Consider the following 13,932-nt stretch of genomic DNA (forward strand, 5'->3'; position numbering starts at 1 on the left):
CGGTTCCCCGCGCAGCCGATTGAAGGCTGCGGCGGGAGGTTACTGATCACTTTCTCCCCCTCACGCCACTTTGGCGAGCGCCGAGGCCATGCCCCCTCACCGAGGCCGAGGCCACGGCCCCTTCCTCCCTCCCGCCCCTACAAGTATTGTGCCACCACTGAAGATTCCTCCCAGCAGACCCGGCAGCAAGAAAGTCTTGTGGTTCACCAACGACCTCAAAAACTCCAAGAAATCCTGCTTCAATACTCATCGGCGCAACTATTCTGTCTCCAAGGCCCTTGGCCTATTGAAGCCTCCCTGACCACCCACATTAATAACCTGGGACTGACAGCCTCAGCCGCTCTTCCCGTTCTTCATGCCCCGATACATCCGCTTCCTCTCTCCCCCCTCCCCTGTCCCGACCCTCCTGCCGGGCCTGGACATGCTCCTCTTTCCATCCTGGCGCCACGACCAGTCAACAGAAAAAATGATAGCCCTCAAGAACGCCATCCGCAAACACCACCAGTTGATCCGCACCACCAAAAGGACAGCATTCAGAGAACGACTGGACAACAACACCAACAACAGCAAGGAACTCTTCAGCATCGTTAAAGAGCTCTCCAACCCCAGCGCCAGCAACAACAACATCACACCCTCGCAAGACCTCTGCGACTCACTCACCTCGCCGCAGCTGTTGTGTATGTCCCCCACCACCACCACCTCCGTCAGCACTGAAGACACCACCCACGTGATGAACACCGTCCACTCCGGCTCCCCAGCCGACCCCTGCCCACACCACATCTTTAACAAAGCCGACTCCATCATCGCACCCCAACTCCGGAACATCATCAACATCTCCTTCGAATCTGCCACCTTTCCGGAGAGCTGGAAACATGCAGAGATCAGCACCCTCCTGAGGAAACCCACCGCGGACCCCACAGACCTTAAGAACTTCCGCCCCATGTCGCTCCTCCCTTTCCCCCCCAAAGTCATCGAGAAGACCGTCAACAAACAGCTAACCGCCTTCCTCGGGACAAACGGCTCCCTCGACCCATCGCAGTCCGGTTTCCGAGCACCTATCTGGTCTGCCCTCCTCAGAACAAGCAAGCTCTATCAATTCTTGGTTACTTTCAGCCTGCGTCGCCCCACTTAGGCGGGTCTCCTCTAGACGGACGAACGACTCCAACTAGAGAGGCCACATCTACCCGACCCCAGGATCGTACCCAGATATTTTTAGGGTGCGAGGGCTTGGTGGGTGGGCCAAGTTGAGAGAAATCAGTGAGTGGTCAGACCAGGGACATTCGACACAGTCTGCCACCGCACCCTAACAACCACGCCGGGATCCAAGGAAAAGCTCTGGAATGGATCACCTCTTTCCTCTCCGACAGAACTCAGAGAGTCCGCCTCCCCCTTCCTCTCCTACGTTGAAGAGGGTGGGACTGAGCGAGGAGCCTTGAGGAACGCCGCAGATCTTGGTGGTCTGGTCTCTGAATTGCCCCATCTCGTCTCTGCTCGACAACTGTGGTTTGCTTCAATGATGAACTGAAGGCGCTAAAACTTTCTACATGAGCCCCCTCGCAGCCATCGCACGCCAACACAACCTAAACATCATCTCCTACGCTGACGACACCCAGCTGATCCTCTCCCTCACCAACGACCCCGCCACTGCCAGAGCCAGCCTCCAGGAAGGAATTAAAGACGTCGCGGAATGGATGAAGCTCAGCCGTCTGAAACTGAACTCTGCTCCCCTTCCTAGGGAAAGTTCTGGAACGACATGTGACCAGAGTTCTCACCACCTACGTGGAAGAAAACCGAGTCTTGGCCCCCGTCCAAGCCGGTTTTCGCCCAGCTCACTCCACCGAGTCAGTCGTGCTTTCAGTACTTGACAACCTTAGAGAGGGATTGGACACTAACATCTCCCAGGCCTTGGTGCTACTCGATCTCTCCGCCGCCTTTGACACAGTGGACCATTCCATCTTACTCTCCCGTGTCGGGGCGGCGGGGATCGGTGGCTCGGCCCTGGTCTGGCTGTCCTCCTTCCTAAGTGATCGCACCCAAGCGGTCCGTCTGGGCGATTTCTCGGCTGAACCTAGGAAGGTGCTATGTGGGGTCCCTCAAGGCTCCTCTCTTTACATAGCTCCCCTCATCTTTGCTCTCACTCTCCTGACTCTAAATCTAATTTCCAATCCTTAATGCTCTTTATCCGGGACTGGATGAATCACAACCACCTGAAACTAAACCCAGATAAAACAGCTGGTTTTGACACTGTCACGAACTTTCTGTTCTACTTGATCTCCATAAACCGGACCTTCTATTCCTTAGATTACGGAGACTTGGTTCCCTACCCCTCTTATTAGCTTCTCTCCCTGCTTCCTACAGTGTTTAACAAGGAGGTGCGTCTGGCAAGTGGAATGTGCAAGCGCTGTAAGGATGCCCGCGAGCGATGCACTTAATGAGCCATGACGAGAGAGGAAAGCCAGATGGCGACTTTGCATGTAACCGTGCGCGTAACCGCACGCTTTAGGCCACACAAGATTGGGGTCAGCTTTTTGAAGCCCCCTTACAAAAAGTCTCACCAGAGCAGCGCATGCGCGTTGTCTCAGGTGAGACTTAAAAATATCATGTTGATAACATTTTATGTAAGCTTATGTTTCACTTATGAGAACTGAAAATGTTATTCACAGAACAATAAAAACAATGCATTTATATACCTGTTTGAATTCGGAATCCTTTCCAACCATAATCTGAAGAATGTAAACAATTGGATCTCCTTTCATTGGTTGCAAAACCTCCCATGTGACTTCACAGGTATGCTCATTTAGTCGGTCTATTCGTATAACTGGGGGAAGCAAAAAATGAAAAACATGAGTAAGAACTGATGTGAACAAACAAAATATAGTTCACAGTTATTTCTGAGGTTCTTAGCAGTATTACCATAATGCTGCTTTAAATAAAGCGTTTTATCTTGTATTTTGAAACTATGGCATTTTACCCGGGATTTGCGTAGGGTTGCCATGGTCAACAGAGGGAGACAGGTGGAAAGAGCTTCCTTCTATAATTATTTTGATTGTAACTTAAGCTTGAGACACCACACTTTGAATTATAATTATCGGATCAATAATAACTGTACTAACTGCAACAGGGAGAATGTAATCTATATGATTACCTGTTCCTATAATACAAGATACACAGGTAGGAACTCAAGGAAGGTCCACATCTGTTATAGGGGCACACAAAAGCAATAAAAGAAGCAATCCTAATTCCACTAAAATGTCTAGCTTTTATGTGGATAAACGATACATTAAGACAACATCAAGTAGGCAGTATTGGAAAAACTCAGGCAAGTTCACAGACCAACAGCCAACGTACATTACTCAACAAGGAACATAGATGGACGCACTGTCTAAAAAAAAAACATAGGGGTCTCAATGATGAACATTCCATGGCAACAAGTCAGTATCGCTTGATATTTGAACACAGTACTTTTACTCATCCCAGACCTAGGGCTCTGGTTATTGTCACCAAAACAAGAAGTCACAGCCTGGGCACTATACCTAGTTATGACCGTCCACTTCCTTTTGACAGTTTTCATAGCACACAGCCATGTGCTATATTTCTTGCGATGTCAAGACAGTGTTTCCTCCATACCTATACCACCTGCGATTTTTTCAGCTTACTACACATATGGCGCTTGTTAAAGGGTTCTAACAGGATCACTCAGGATGATGGAACTTCATTCACATTGAAGTTTACACTACATTCTGTTGCATTGGTTATATTACCTTTGTAAGCATTACCGTTAGCTGAGAAATTGTTACTTGCTTCAACCCTATTTAGCGTTACGCTTGTAGCAGTATTCACTAGTGGGATACATACAGAATACTTACTACATTTGTCATGCTTTTATTTGGTCATGTAACAAGCAACGACGTCTATGCTGTGCTATGACACGCCACAAGAACCACGTCCAAACGAAGGAGCCAGACCGCAGCCCTTCCCAATGCACCTCAATATAAATGCAAGAAAATCTGTTTAACATTCGGAAGCGATGCACTGTATGATAGGATGATCCCCTTGATGACATAAGTAACTATGCTTATCTCAACTTGAAATGACCCAGACAACGCAGTTATTCTTTAACAAATACCACCAATTCGGTTCGGTTCAGCAAGCTTTATTCAGTATGTACAACAACCAGAAAAGCACAAATATATACATACAAATAAAACTATTAATTATGTAAAAAAAGATCCAGTTAATTAAGTACAATAAAATCAGTTAGGAATCATAACCCTTTTTCTCATAGATTGATTTTAAAATAAATGTCACAACATAAAAATATATCCCAGGATCATATAACGCAATTACTAAATTCATAGCAGCTTTGGTTGTTCTTACATTGTGTTTTTTTAAACAAAGGTTTTAAATAAATATGTCTAAAATACATCTAGAAATCACAAAAGAGTAGAAAGTGCACAGTGCCGTATTTTCATTACAAGAAAGGCAACTAGGTGATGAACAATTCCCAGTCTCAGCCTAATTAATACAAAACGGTGTGAGGGTTTATAAACTAAAGATAAGTAGCTTTGGAAGCCTCCACTATTTACAATAGTTTTATAAAACAGGTATGCAATTTGCTTCTCCATTAGTCTCATACGAATTTCATTTTCGTGGGTCAGAAACGTATCCTTTATCTCCTGCTTGTACAGGCCTATCACATGTTCAGGATTTTCATGGATTTTGAACTTAAATAGGTCATTATTTAGGTCCGAAATATATTTTAACCAAGGAATAGAAAGATTATTGTCTAATTGCAAGCAGTCCTGGATAATTGCTTAGTACATTTTGTCTCATCCTTTGCCCAGATCGATCTCCAGAGCATTAGGCGTTGCAAAGCAATCAGATCCGATAGTTATCTCATGCCTACTTCTTGATGTGCTATCTCTGAGGATGCGGACGATGGCAGGCATAAAAGGTGTTTTAAAAAGGAGTTTTCCTCAAATTGTAATGCCTGACTGGTATTGTGTCCCCACACCATACAATGCAATGGAGGCACATCTGGCTTTATACATGTCTATCATGTCCGTAATATGGTGGTCTCCTAATTTGGATGTAAATCGGAAGACCCCATGCACACTTTTTAGCATTAGTTAATCTGTGCGTCCAATTCCCCTTACCTGAAAAAGTTATTCCCAAGTAGCAAAAATTATTAACAGTTTCCACTCTAGTACTATCAATGACAAAAGTTTTACATTTTTGGAGTTTTAAACCACATACCATGGTAAATGTTTTGGCTTTGTTAATTAACAACTTCCTATCGGTAACGCTTTTTTTCTGGTGGATACAGTATCTGCCTGTGGACTCCTCACCTTATGATTCCTCACCTTATGAATATCCCCTGCACCAGCATCACGCGGAAATTTTTCCTAGCTCTCCGCGCCAACGAGGTCGTCACAATGCCATGGCTCTGCACGCGGCTCCGCATGACGTCACCGGAGCCATAAGAGGACCAGGTTGGCGTGATGACGTCAGTCCCACCCATTTTTTCCGTGCCCCCGAGGCAAAGCGGGCAAACCAACCATAGAGAACATGCATATATAGTACACAGTATTCACACAAATACGAACAGTGTAAAGTGAAATAAGAAATCAAAGAAAGTAAACATTTCTTATAAACCTAACAAGGTCAAAACAGAGACAATATAAATTTCAACATGGTACAACCATATTAATCAATACCTGTTTTAAGGTGTAAAAGGGTGGACAACGAGGAGGAGGGTGGGTCAGTGAGGAATCCACAGGCAGATACTGTATCCACCAGAAAAAGCGTTACCGAAGGCAAGTAACTTGTTCTTCTGATTGATACATCTGCCTGTGGATTCCTCACCTTATGAAGAGAATCCCACAGCAGTCCATCCCCCGGAGGAGGGTGTCCACCCTTCTATACCAAAAAGTCTTGCAAAACAAAGCGTGCAAAATGGCCATCACTCCTCACCTCGGAATCTAAGCAGTAATGCTTCGCTAAAGTGTGAAGGTAGGCCCAAGTTGCGGCTTTACAGATGTCGAATACAGGAACACCCTTGGACAAAGCAGAAGTAGATGATTTAGCTCTAGTGGAATGAGCTTTAATGCCTACCGGAGGCTCCTTACCAGCCAGGGAGTAGCATATCTTGATGCACAAGATGATTCACCTGGATAAAATGTGCTTGTGCACTGCCTTGCCCTTCATACGACCAGCACATCCAACAAAGAGCTGATCATCTTGACGAAAATCCTTTGTTCTATCCAAATAGAAGCTATTCGCCCTGTTTGGATCCAAACGATGCAGTCTCTCCTCCTCCTGCGAAGGGTGAGGGGGAGGATAAAAAGTAGGGAGGGTCATTCCAAGTGCACGCATCTTACCTGAACAGACGCCAGCACTCTGCTTCTGCCCCTGGGTTGCCAACGCTGTAGGTCTCGCCGCCATCGACATCCAGGAGCGGCTGGAGACTACAGCTCCCAGTGGGCTTTGCGCTGAATTCCTGTCCCCGCTGTCTTCGCGCCCGGAGGCGCTACAAAGCAGAGCCTTGACCTCGGTGGAGCGGGGGTCATTCCAAGTGCACGCATCTTACCTGAACAGACGCCAGCACTCTGCTTCTGCCCCTGGGTTGCCAACGCTGTAGGTCTCGCCGCCATCGACATCCAGGAGCGGCTGGAGACTACAGCTCCCAGTGGGCTTTGCGCTGACTTCCTGTCCCCGCTGTCTTCGCGCCCGGAGGCGCTACAAAGCAGAGCCTTGACCTCGGTGGAGCGGGGGTCATTCCAAGTGCACGCATCTTACCTGAACAGACGCCAGCACTCTGCTTCTGCCCCTGGGTTGCCAACGCTGTAGGTCTCGCCGCCATCGACATCCAGGAGCGGCTGGAGACTACAGCTCCCAGTGGGCTTTGCGCTGACTTCCTGTCCCCGCTGTCTTCGCGCCCGGAGGCGCTACAAAGCAGAGCCTTGACCTCGGTGGAGCGGGGGTCATTCCAAGTGCACGCATCTTACCTGAACAGACGCCAGCACTCTGCTTCTGACCCTGGGTTGCCAACGCTGTAGGTCTCGCCGCCATCGACATCCAGGAGCGGCTGGAGACTACAGCTCCCAGTGGGCTTTGCGCTGACTTCCTGTCCCCGCTGTCTTCGCGCCCGGAGGCACTACAAAGCAGAGCCTTGACCTCGGTGAAGCGGGGGTCATTCCAAGTGCACGCATCTTACCTGAACAGACGCCAGCACTCTGCTTCTGCCCCTGGGTTGCCAACGCTGTAGGTCTCGCCGCCATCGACATCCAGGAGCGGCTGGAGACTACAGCTCCCAGTGGGCTTTGCGCTGACTTCCTGTCCCCGCTGTCTTCGCGCCTGGAGGTGCTACAAAGCAGAGCCTTGGCCTCGGTGGAGCAGGGGTCATTCCAAGTGCACGCATCTTACCTGAACAGACGCCAGCACTCTGCTTCTGCCCCTGGGTTGCCAACGCTGTAGGTCTCGCCGCCATCGACATCCAGGAGCGGCTGGAGACTACAGCTCCCAGTGGGCTTTGCGCTGACTTCCTGTCCCCGCTGTCTTCGCGCCCGGAGGCGCTACAAAGCAGAGCCTTGACCTCGGTGGAGCGGGGGTCATTCCAAGTGCACGCATCTTACCTGAACAGATGCCAGCACTCTGCTTCTGCCCCTGGGTTGCCAACGCTGTAGGTCTCGCCGCCATCGACATCCAGGAGCGGCTGGAGACTACAGCTCCTAGTGGGCTTTGCGCTGACTTCCTGTCCCCGCTGTCTTCGCGCCCGGAGGCGCTACAAAGCAGAGCCTTGACCTCGGTGGAGCGGGGGTCATTCCAAGTGCACGCATCTTACCTGAACAGACACCAGCACTCTGCTTCTGCCCCTGGGTTGCCAACGCTGTAGGTCTCGCCGCCATCGACATCCAGGAGAGGCTGGAGACTACAGCTCCCAGTGGGCTTTGCGCTGACTTCCTGTCCCCGCTGTCTTCGCGCCCGGAGGCGCTACAAAGCAGAGCCTTGACCTCGGTGGAGCGGGGGTCATTCCAAGTGCACGCATCTTACCTGAACAGACGCCAGCACTCTGCTTCTGCCCCTGGGTTGCCAACGCTGTAGGTCTCGCCGCCATCGACATCCAGGAGCGGCTGGAGACTACAGCTCCCAGTGGGCTTTGCGCTGACTTCCTGTCCCCGCTGTCTTCGCGCCCGGAGGCGCTACAAAGCAGAGCCTTGACCTCCGCGTCGCGGGACGCGCGCGGGCGACGCCGGGCGGAGCCCGGGCAGAGGGCGGGCCGTCTGTGGCCGTCCGGGGCCGGCAGAGGCTGGGCTGGGCCTCCCCCCTTTCATCTTCTGCCACGGTTCCAAGCCCTCGGACTTCAACTGCAGGTCCTACTCTCATTATGTCTACTCGCTCCGGCAAAGCCCTGAGGGGTGGTGGAGTAAGTGCATTAGGGGGCTCCACGGTGATTGGCACTATGGACAAATTCATCACCAGGGTGGCCAACGTCATTGAAAAGGAGATCGCTATGACGGAACGCCGCCTCTCACTTGACCTCCTTCCATCTAAGCGGTCATCCTTGGGAGCTGCGGCACACGCCTTGTCCCCACCTACTTTCATTTCTACAGCACCTCCGCCTGGGCCCCCATCTGACGAGCAACACATTGTAGCGCTAGAGGAAGGAATAGATAGGTTAGAAAGCCTTATATCAATCCCTTCCCCAAGCAGTCGCTGTACTGAGGTCATAGTTCCTGGTCCTTCTCACCCTATAGCCAGCGTTCCTGATAACAGGTCTCAAATTGATTCCACTGTTCCCACACCTGACCCACAACCACTGCCCCAGATTAGACCCTCACGGGTACATAGGAAAAGGAAAAGGGGGAATAATATTCGGAAGGGAAGCCACTCCATGCTCTACAAGCGCTCTAGGACACAGCTTCATAGGGGTACCTCATACACAGATGCTGGGGAGCTGGAACTCCTCAGGAATTCTAGCCCCCCCCCCAGCACGCTGCTGAGTCCCTGATACCTTCCCCCTTGGCTACAGCAGCACTTGTCCCGCCAAAACAGGGTACCTCTCTCGAGTCTCTCGAGAAACTGGTAAAGTCTCTGCTTAACCCTTTACTTGACCAAGTCAAGAGCCTGGGGGACAGACTGGACAATTTCGAACAGGCAACCAGGGACAACTTTTTCTCCCTGAAAACTCTGTTGAAATTGCAACCTAAGCCTAGTGAGATTTACTCAGATAGGAATGTTGCTAAAGAGGTTCCAGTGAGCCAAACATCTGGGGACCAGTCGACACTGCCGGCCAAAACATTGGCTACAGGGAAAGCCCCAACCACTGCCCCTGTAGCCAGTGCAAAGCAGGTAAGGCCGAGTGATTCCATTCATGTAGCCCAGGTGCACGGCACTTCTCCCTCAGCAGTGCCGGCATCTGCGCCAAACCCTGCTCAAAAGAATTCCCAGAAGAAAGGGGCTGGTCCCAATGTGCATTCGGCTTCCGCTGCGTTGGCTAAAACCAACGGAGTAGCATCAACCTCTAAGGCTATCCCCTCCACCTCTTTGCCTAAAAATCCCCCTCTGTCCAAAAATCCCTCCTTGCCAAAAAAAACCCCCCAGTGGCCACTCAGCAGATTCCGCCACGCAAGTGTCCCCCGGTAAATCTCCCACCCGAATGCCACCCGTATGTTGTTGTTCTCACCAAACTCCCCCCTTTAAAAGAAACACAGCAGGAAACTCATCAGGCTCTAAAAAACAAAGTCATCCACTGGATGAAAACCAACAGACCCCTTCCACTGGGTGTAGATGGCCTGATTCTTGGGGTGCGCAGGGTGGGTTGGATTGGACATGGGAAAAAACCCTTCGAGGGAGAGTGCGTGGTGGTCAACTTCCAAGATATAAGAGCCGCCCACTCAATATGCTCCCAAGGACGAACGGCCGGTCCGGGAGTTGATGCTGTCGACCTAACTTTCTTCTACCCGAGGCCGGCCCTGACCACCCCGTTCTGCCCTGCTGGGCCCCGTCCCAAAACATCGCCCATGGTCATCTTCCCCCGGGACTTTTTCCACAGCAGTCACATCCAGTTCCACTAATGTGGAATTGGGGTTCCTGGGGTTGCTGACGCTGTGATGTCTCTGGGGAGGCCCCTGTGGCTTGGAGTCCTGTTGCTGAGCCCACCCCTTTTTCTAAATTCCGTAGCCCTTCGATCGCACCACAAAGTCAGGTCACTGCTGAGATTGCAAAGGGCCAAGGGGAGGTGAGGGCATCTCCCGACCCACTGGTTAGCTCCCCTGCTGTGGGTGTTGTGGACACGCTGTCTCCTGTCGGGAACTGTAGCATTGCGGCTGTGACGGACCCACCGTTTAGGGTTTTCAGCTGGAATGCGGCAGGCCTCGAGAGGAAGCTAGCGTTGCCGGACTGGAATTCGCTAGTGGAGCAACACTCCATATGCCTGTTCCAGGAAACCTGGAGCAGGGAGCCTCTGCACAAGGCAGGATATTCCACCCATTTTTTGCCAGCAGTCCTTAGTGGAACTGGCAGGGGACGCCCTTCTGGTAGCCTCCTCATTTGGGTGGCCTCTGAACTTAATTGCAGGGTGGTGGAGCGGGATACCAAATGCCCGGACCTCCTTAATATACTGCTGAAAAACCCCCAGGGCCGAGTTATCTTAAACATCTTTAACATTTACGCCCGAGGTACAAAGGGGGGTAGAGAATCCCCAGTAATAACTTGCCTAGAAGCTCAGCTTCGCTCGTCACCTTACAGGTTTTGTACTTTGGTGGCGGGCGACTTCAATTGCACCTTCGAGCCCCTGGACCTCGACATCCTAAAAGATCAAGAGGAACACGATACCAGGTGGGGGATTCCGTCCCTTGAACTTAGCCCTATCAAAAAGTGGACTGAAGTGGCCCTTCAAATCAACTCCATATGTATGGAGTTTGGCCTGAGGGCTGCTAATGGCAGGACTGGGTCTGATAAAGAAGGGGTTCATACCTACAACAGGCCAGGGCACACGTCACGAATCGACTACTTCCTTCTTGACGTACACCTGTGGAGTATGGTTGAGGACATGGTGATTATACCATCCGTAGAGAGTGACCACAATCTCCTCTCTCTCACCTTGTCTCACAGGTGGCTAACTAGCTCTGTGACCAGAACTACTCGCAACCCCGCCCCGGACCTGTCAGTGGTTTATAACTGTGGACAGCGGTTAAAGTGGGCGAAGCTGGCACTTTCAGAGGAGAAAACTTCTGCCATTAGGCAGCTTCTTGCCTCAGCCCTAGATAATCTTGACCCCCAAGAGGATGGGGTGCCGGAGGTGGCCTCTAGGTTCTGCATTATAACCCAGGCCATCAGTGACCTCTTTGTAGCTCCGACTAATACCAACAGTAGGAAACCGTGTTCACGGGCTAGACAGGGCTGGTTCAACCAGAAGTGCAGGGAGGCGAAGTTGCTTCTTATTGAAGCAGTTAAGTCCAAAATTCCATCTAGGACTAGGGTGGCCAGGCGGCACTATGCACTCTGCCAAAAAAACGCTAAGTTGGAGTGGGAGGATAATTTCTGGCAGGACCTCCTGGCTGCCAGTCGCGGGAAAGACGCCAAAGGTTTTTGGGATTTGGTGGGCAACAGGAACCGTCCTGACGACACACTGAGGACCTGTACCATCAACGCCCAGACATGGTTCTCCCACTTCCAAAATCTTTATTCTGCCGTTGAAGGCCCATTAAATGACCCCTTCATTCTCCCTCCCTACACCTTAGCTCGAGACCTGGAACTTTTTTCTGTTTTGGATGTCACAAAGCAGATCAAAACCTTGGTACCATTAAAAGCAGCTGGTCCGGATGGCCTGCCAGGCGACATCCTCCGAGCTTATCCTGAAGAATGGGGGGTATTAATTTCTGCACTTCTTAATGCAATCATTGAGGGAGGTCTTGTGCCAGATTCCTGGAGAGGTGCCGAGGTAGTCCCCATATACAAAAAGGGCAGCCGGGATCTACCTGGGAACTATAGGCCCATAAGCCTAATAGACTCGAGCCAGAAACTGGCGGGGAAAGCCATTTTGGGGAGGATCTCTCAATGGGTGGATGAAAACCACATCCTGTCCGACATGCAAGCCGGGTTCCGTTCAGGCACCGGAACTATCGAACAGGTCTTTAGGCTCCTACTATTATACTGGAAGGTGGTGGAGCTAGGCAAAGGCAGTCTTTACTTGGCTTTTATTGACCTAAAGACTGCCTTTGACCTGGTTCCTAGGGAGGAACTTTGGAGGGTGTTACATGGACTAGGGATGCCCCCATATATATTAAACGTCCTTATCAAACTGCATAACAACACCTATGCCCAGGTTAGATGGGGGTTGAACGGGGAAAAGACCGACAAGATCAGGGTCGAGAGGGGAGTAAGGCAGGGTTGTGTCCTGGCCCCCACCTTATTTTCCCTCTATATCAATGGGGTGGTAGATCACCTACTCGGCGAACCAGCAGACGCTCCCATTCTGGGAGGCGTAAAAATTCCAACTTTGCTGTTCGCCGATGACACCCTCCTCATCTCTAAAACCCCCCAAGGTCTCCAGGCACTACTGAACCGCTTCCATGACTTTTGCACCACCAGGGGACTTGTCATCAACGTGGAAAAAACCAAGTATTTAGTTATGCATCCACCTCGTAAACTTGGCCGCCCTCCCATTCTGAACACCACACCCCTTGAAAGAGTGGCAGAATTTGATTACTTGGGAATCCGTTTAAACGATGCTATGAGCTGGACCGCCCACATCAATAAAATGTCAATGGCTCATAAAAGGGTGGGGGGGGGGCCTCCTCAAGGAGTTTAACAACTCAACAAAACATTGTGTCGCCCCTCTATTAGATATATATAAAGCACGTGCGGTTTCTGCGTCACTCTATGGAGCTGAACTGTGGGGCCTAGGCAAAGTGGATCTACTGAGCAAGGCTGAAAACAAATTCATTAAAGACCTCCTTGCCATTCCATCGAGCAGTCCGACTATTCCAGTCCTCATGGATGCTGGCTGTAAAGCAATAGGGGATCAGGCTCACCTTCGACCCCTCCTGCTCTGGGCTCGCCTGTGGAGGGTACCGGAGCTAAAACCTTATGCTGATGGCCTAGCAGAGGTGATGCACTCCGACGGTTGGCACCGCATCAAATGGCTGAAGGAAATTAAACATCTTTTAGGCGACCTTGGCCTGGACTCCTGCTGGCTTAGCCACTCCGCCCCTTCAAAGGAGTCCCTAAAAAAACTTTATTGGGAGTGGGTTCGTGCGAAGCGCATCAGCAATCAGCAGCACTGCAAAACCACCGCAGCCTTCCTGCTGATAAAAGATGTCGTCGCCTACGAGCTGTACATGGACATAATAACAATTGCCATGGACCGGTCCTTGTATATTAAATTCCGGTTAGGAACCCTACCCTTGGCCGATCTCTGCTCCAGGTGGAATAAATCCCAGCCCTCAACACGCTACTGTGCCCTTTGTCTTGATAAACCTGAGACGGTGCCACACTTTCTCTTTGAATGCCCGGACTATGGACGCCCCAGATCACGTTGGCTTGGACCTATATGCAGAGAATTGGGTACCCGTCAGTATTCTGTTGCACTTCGGATTCTTTTAACCAATACAGCCCCTCCCATTGTATGTGCCGTTTCCAAGTTTTTAAAATGGGCCTGGTTGATTAGACTTAGAAGACTGTCCATTTCAATTTAATCCTTTTTTAACTAATTTATGCTCACCAAATGTGTTTTACTCTTTTTCCTAATGTTCAGTCATACTCTTTCGACATGCTGTTTTTATCTTTTGTACTGCTTTTATGATATATGCATATCGAAATAAAGCTATCAACCAATGGACTGTCCTAGATGGAAGGGAGTTACCACCTTAGGCAGAAAAGCAGCCCTGGTCCTGAGTACCATCCTTTCAGCATGAATGGTCAGAAAAG

The 13,932-nt window shown here is 50.4% G+C and overlaps 1 protein-coding gene across 7 annotated transcripts in view; it reads right to left on the reverse strand.

Moving 5' to 3' along the window:
• FNDC3A (fibronectin type III domain containing 3A) overlaps window positions 1-13,932 on the reverse strand; it is a 1,489,010-nt gene that overhangs the window by 55,998 nt on the left and 1,419,080 nt on the right. For all 7 annotated transcript variants that reach the window (XM_086934979.1, XM_086934981.1, XM_086934980.1 and 4 more), the window contains one exon: window positions 2,691-2,818. In XM_086934979.1, coding sequence (XP_086791105.1) covers window positions 2,691-2,818 — 128 coding nt within the window. The remainder of the gene's footprint in view (window positions 1-2,690; window positions 2,819-13,932) is intronic.

The sequence above is a fragment of the Lissotriton vulgaris genome, chromosome 8 (assembly GCF_964263255.1).
Source record: "Lissotriton vulgaris chromosome 8, aLisVul1.2, whole genome shotgun sequence".
Classification (NCBI taxonomy): Eukaryota; Metazoa; Chordata; class Amphibia; order Caudata; family Salamandridae; genus Lissotriton; species Lissotriton vulgaris.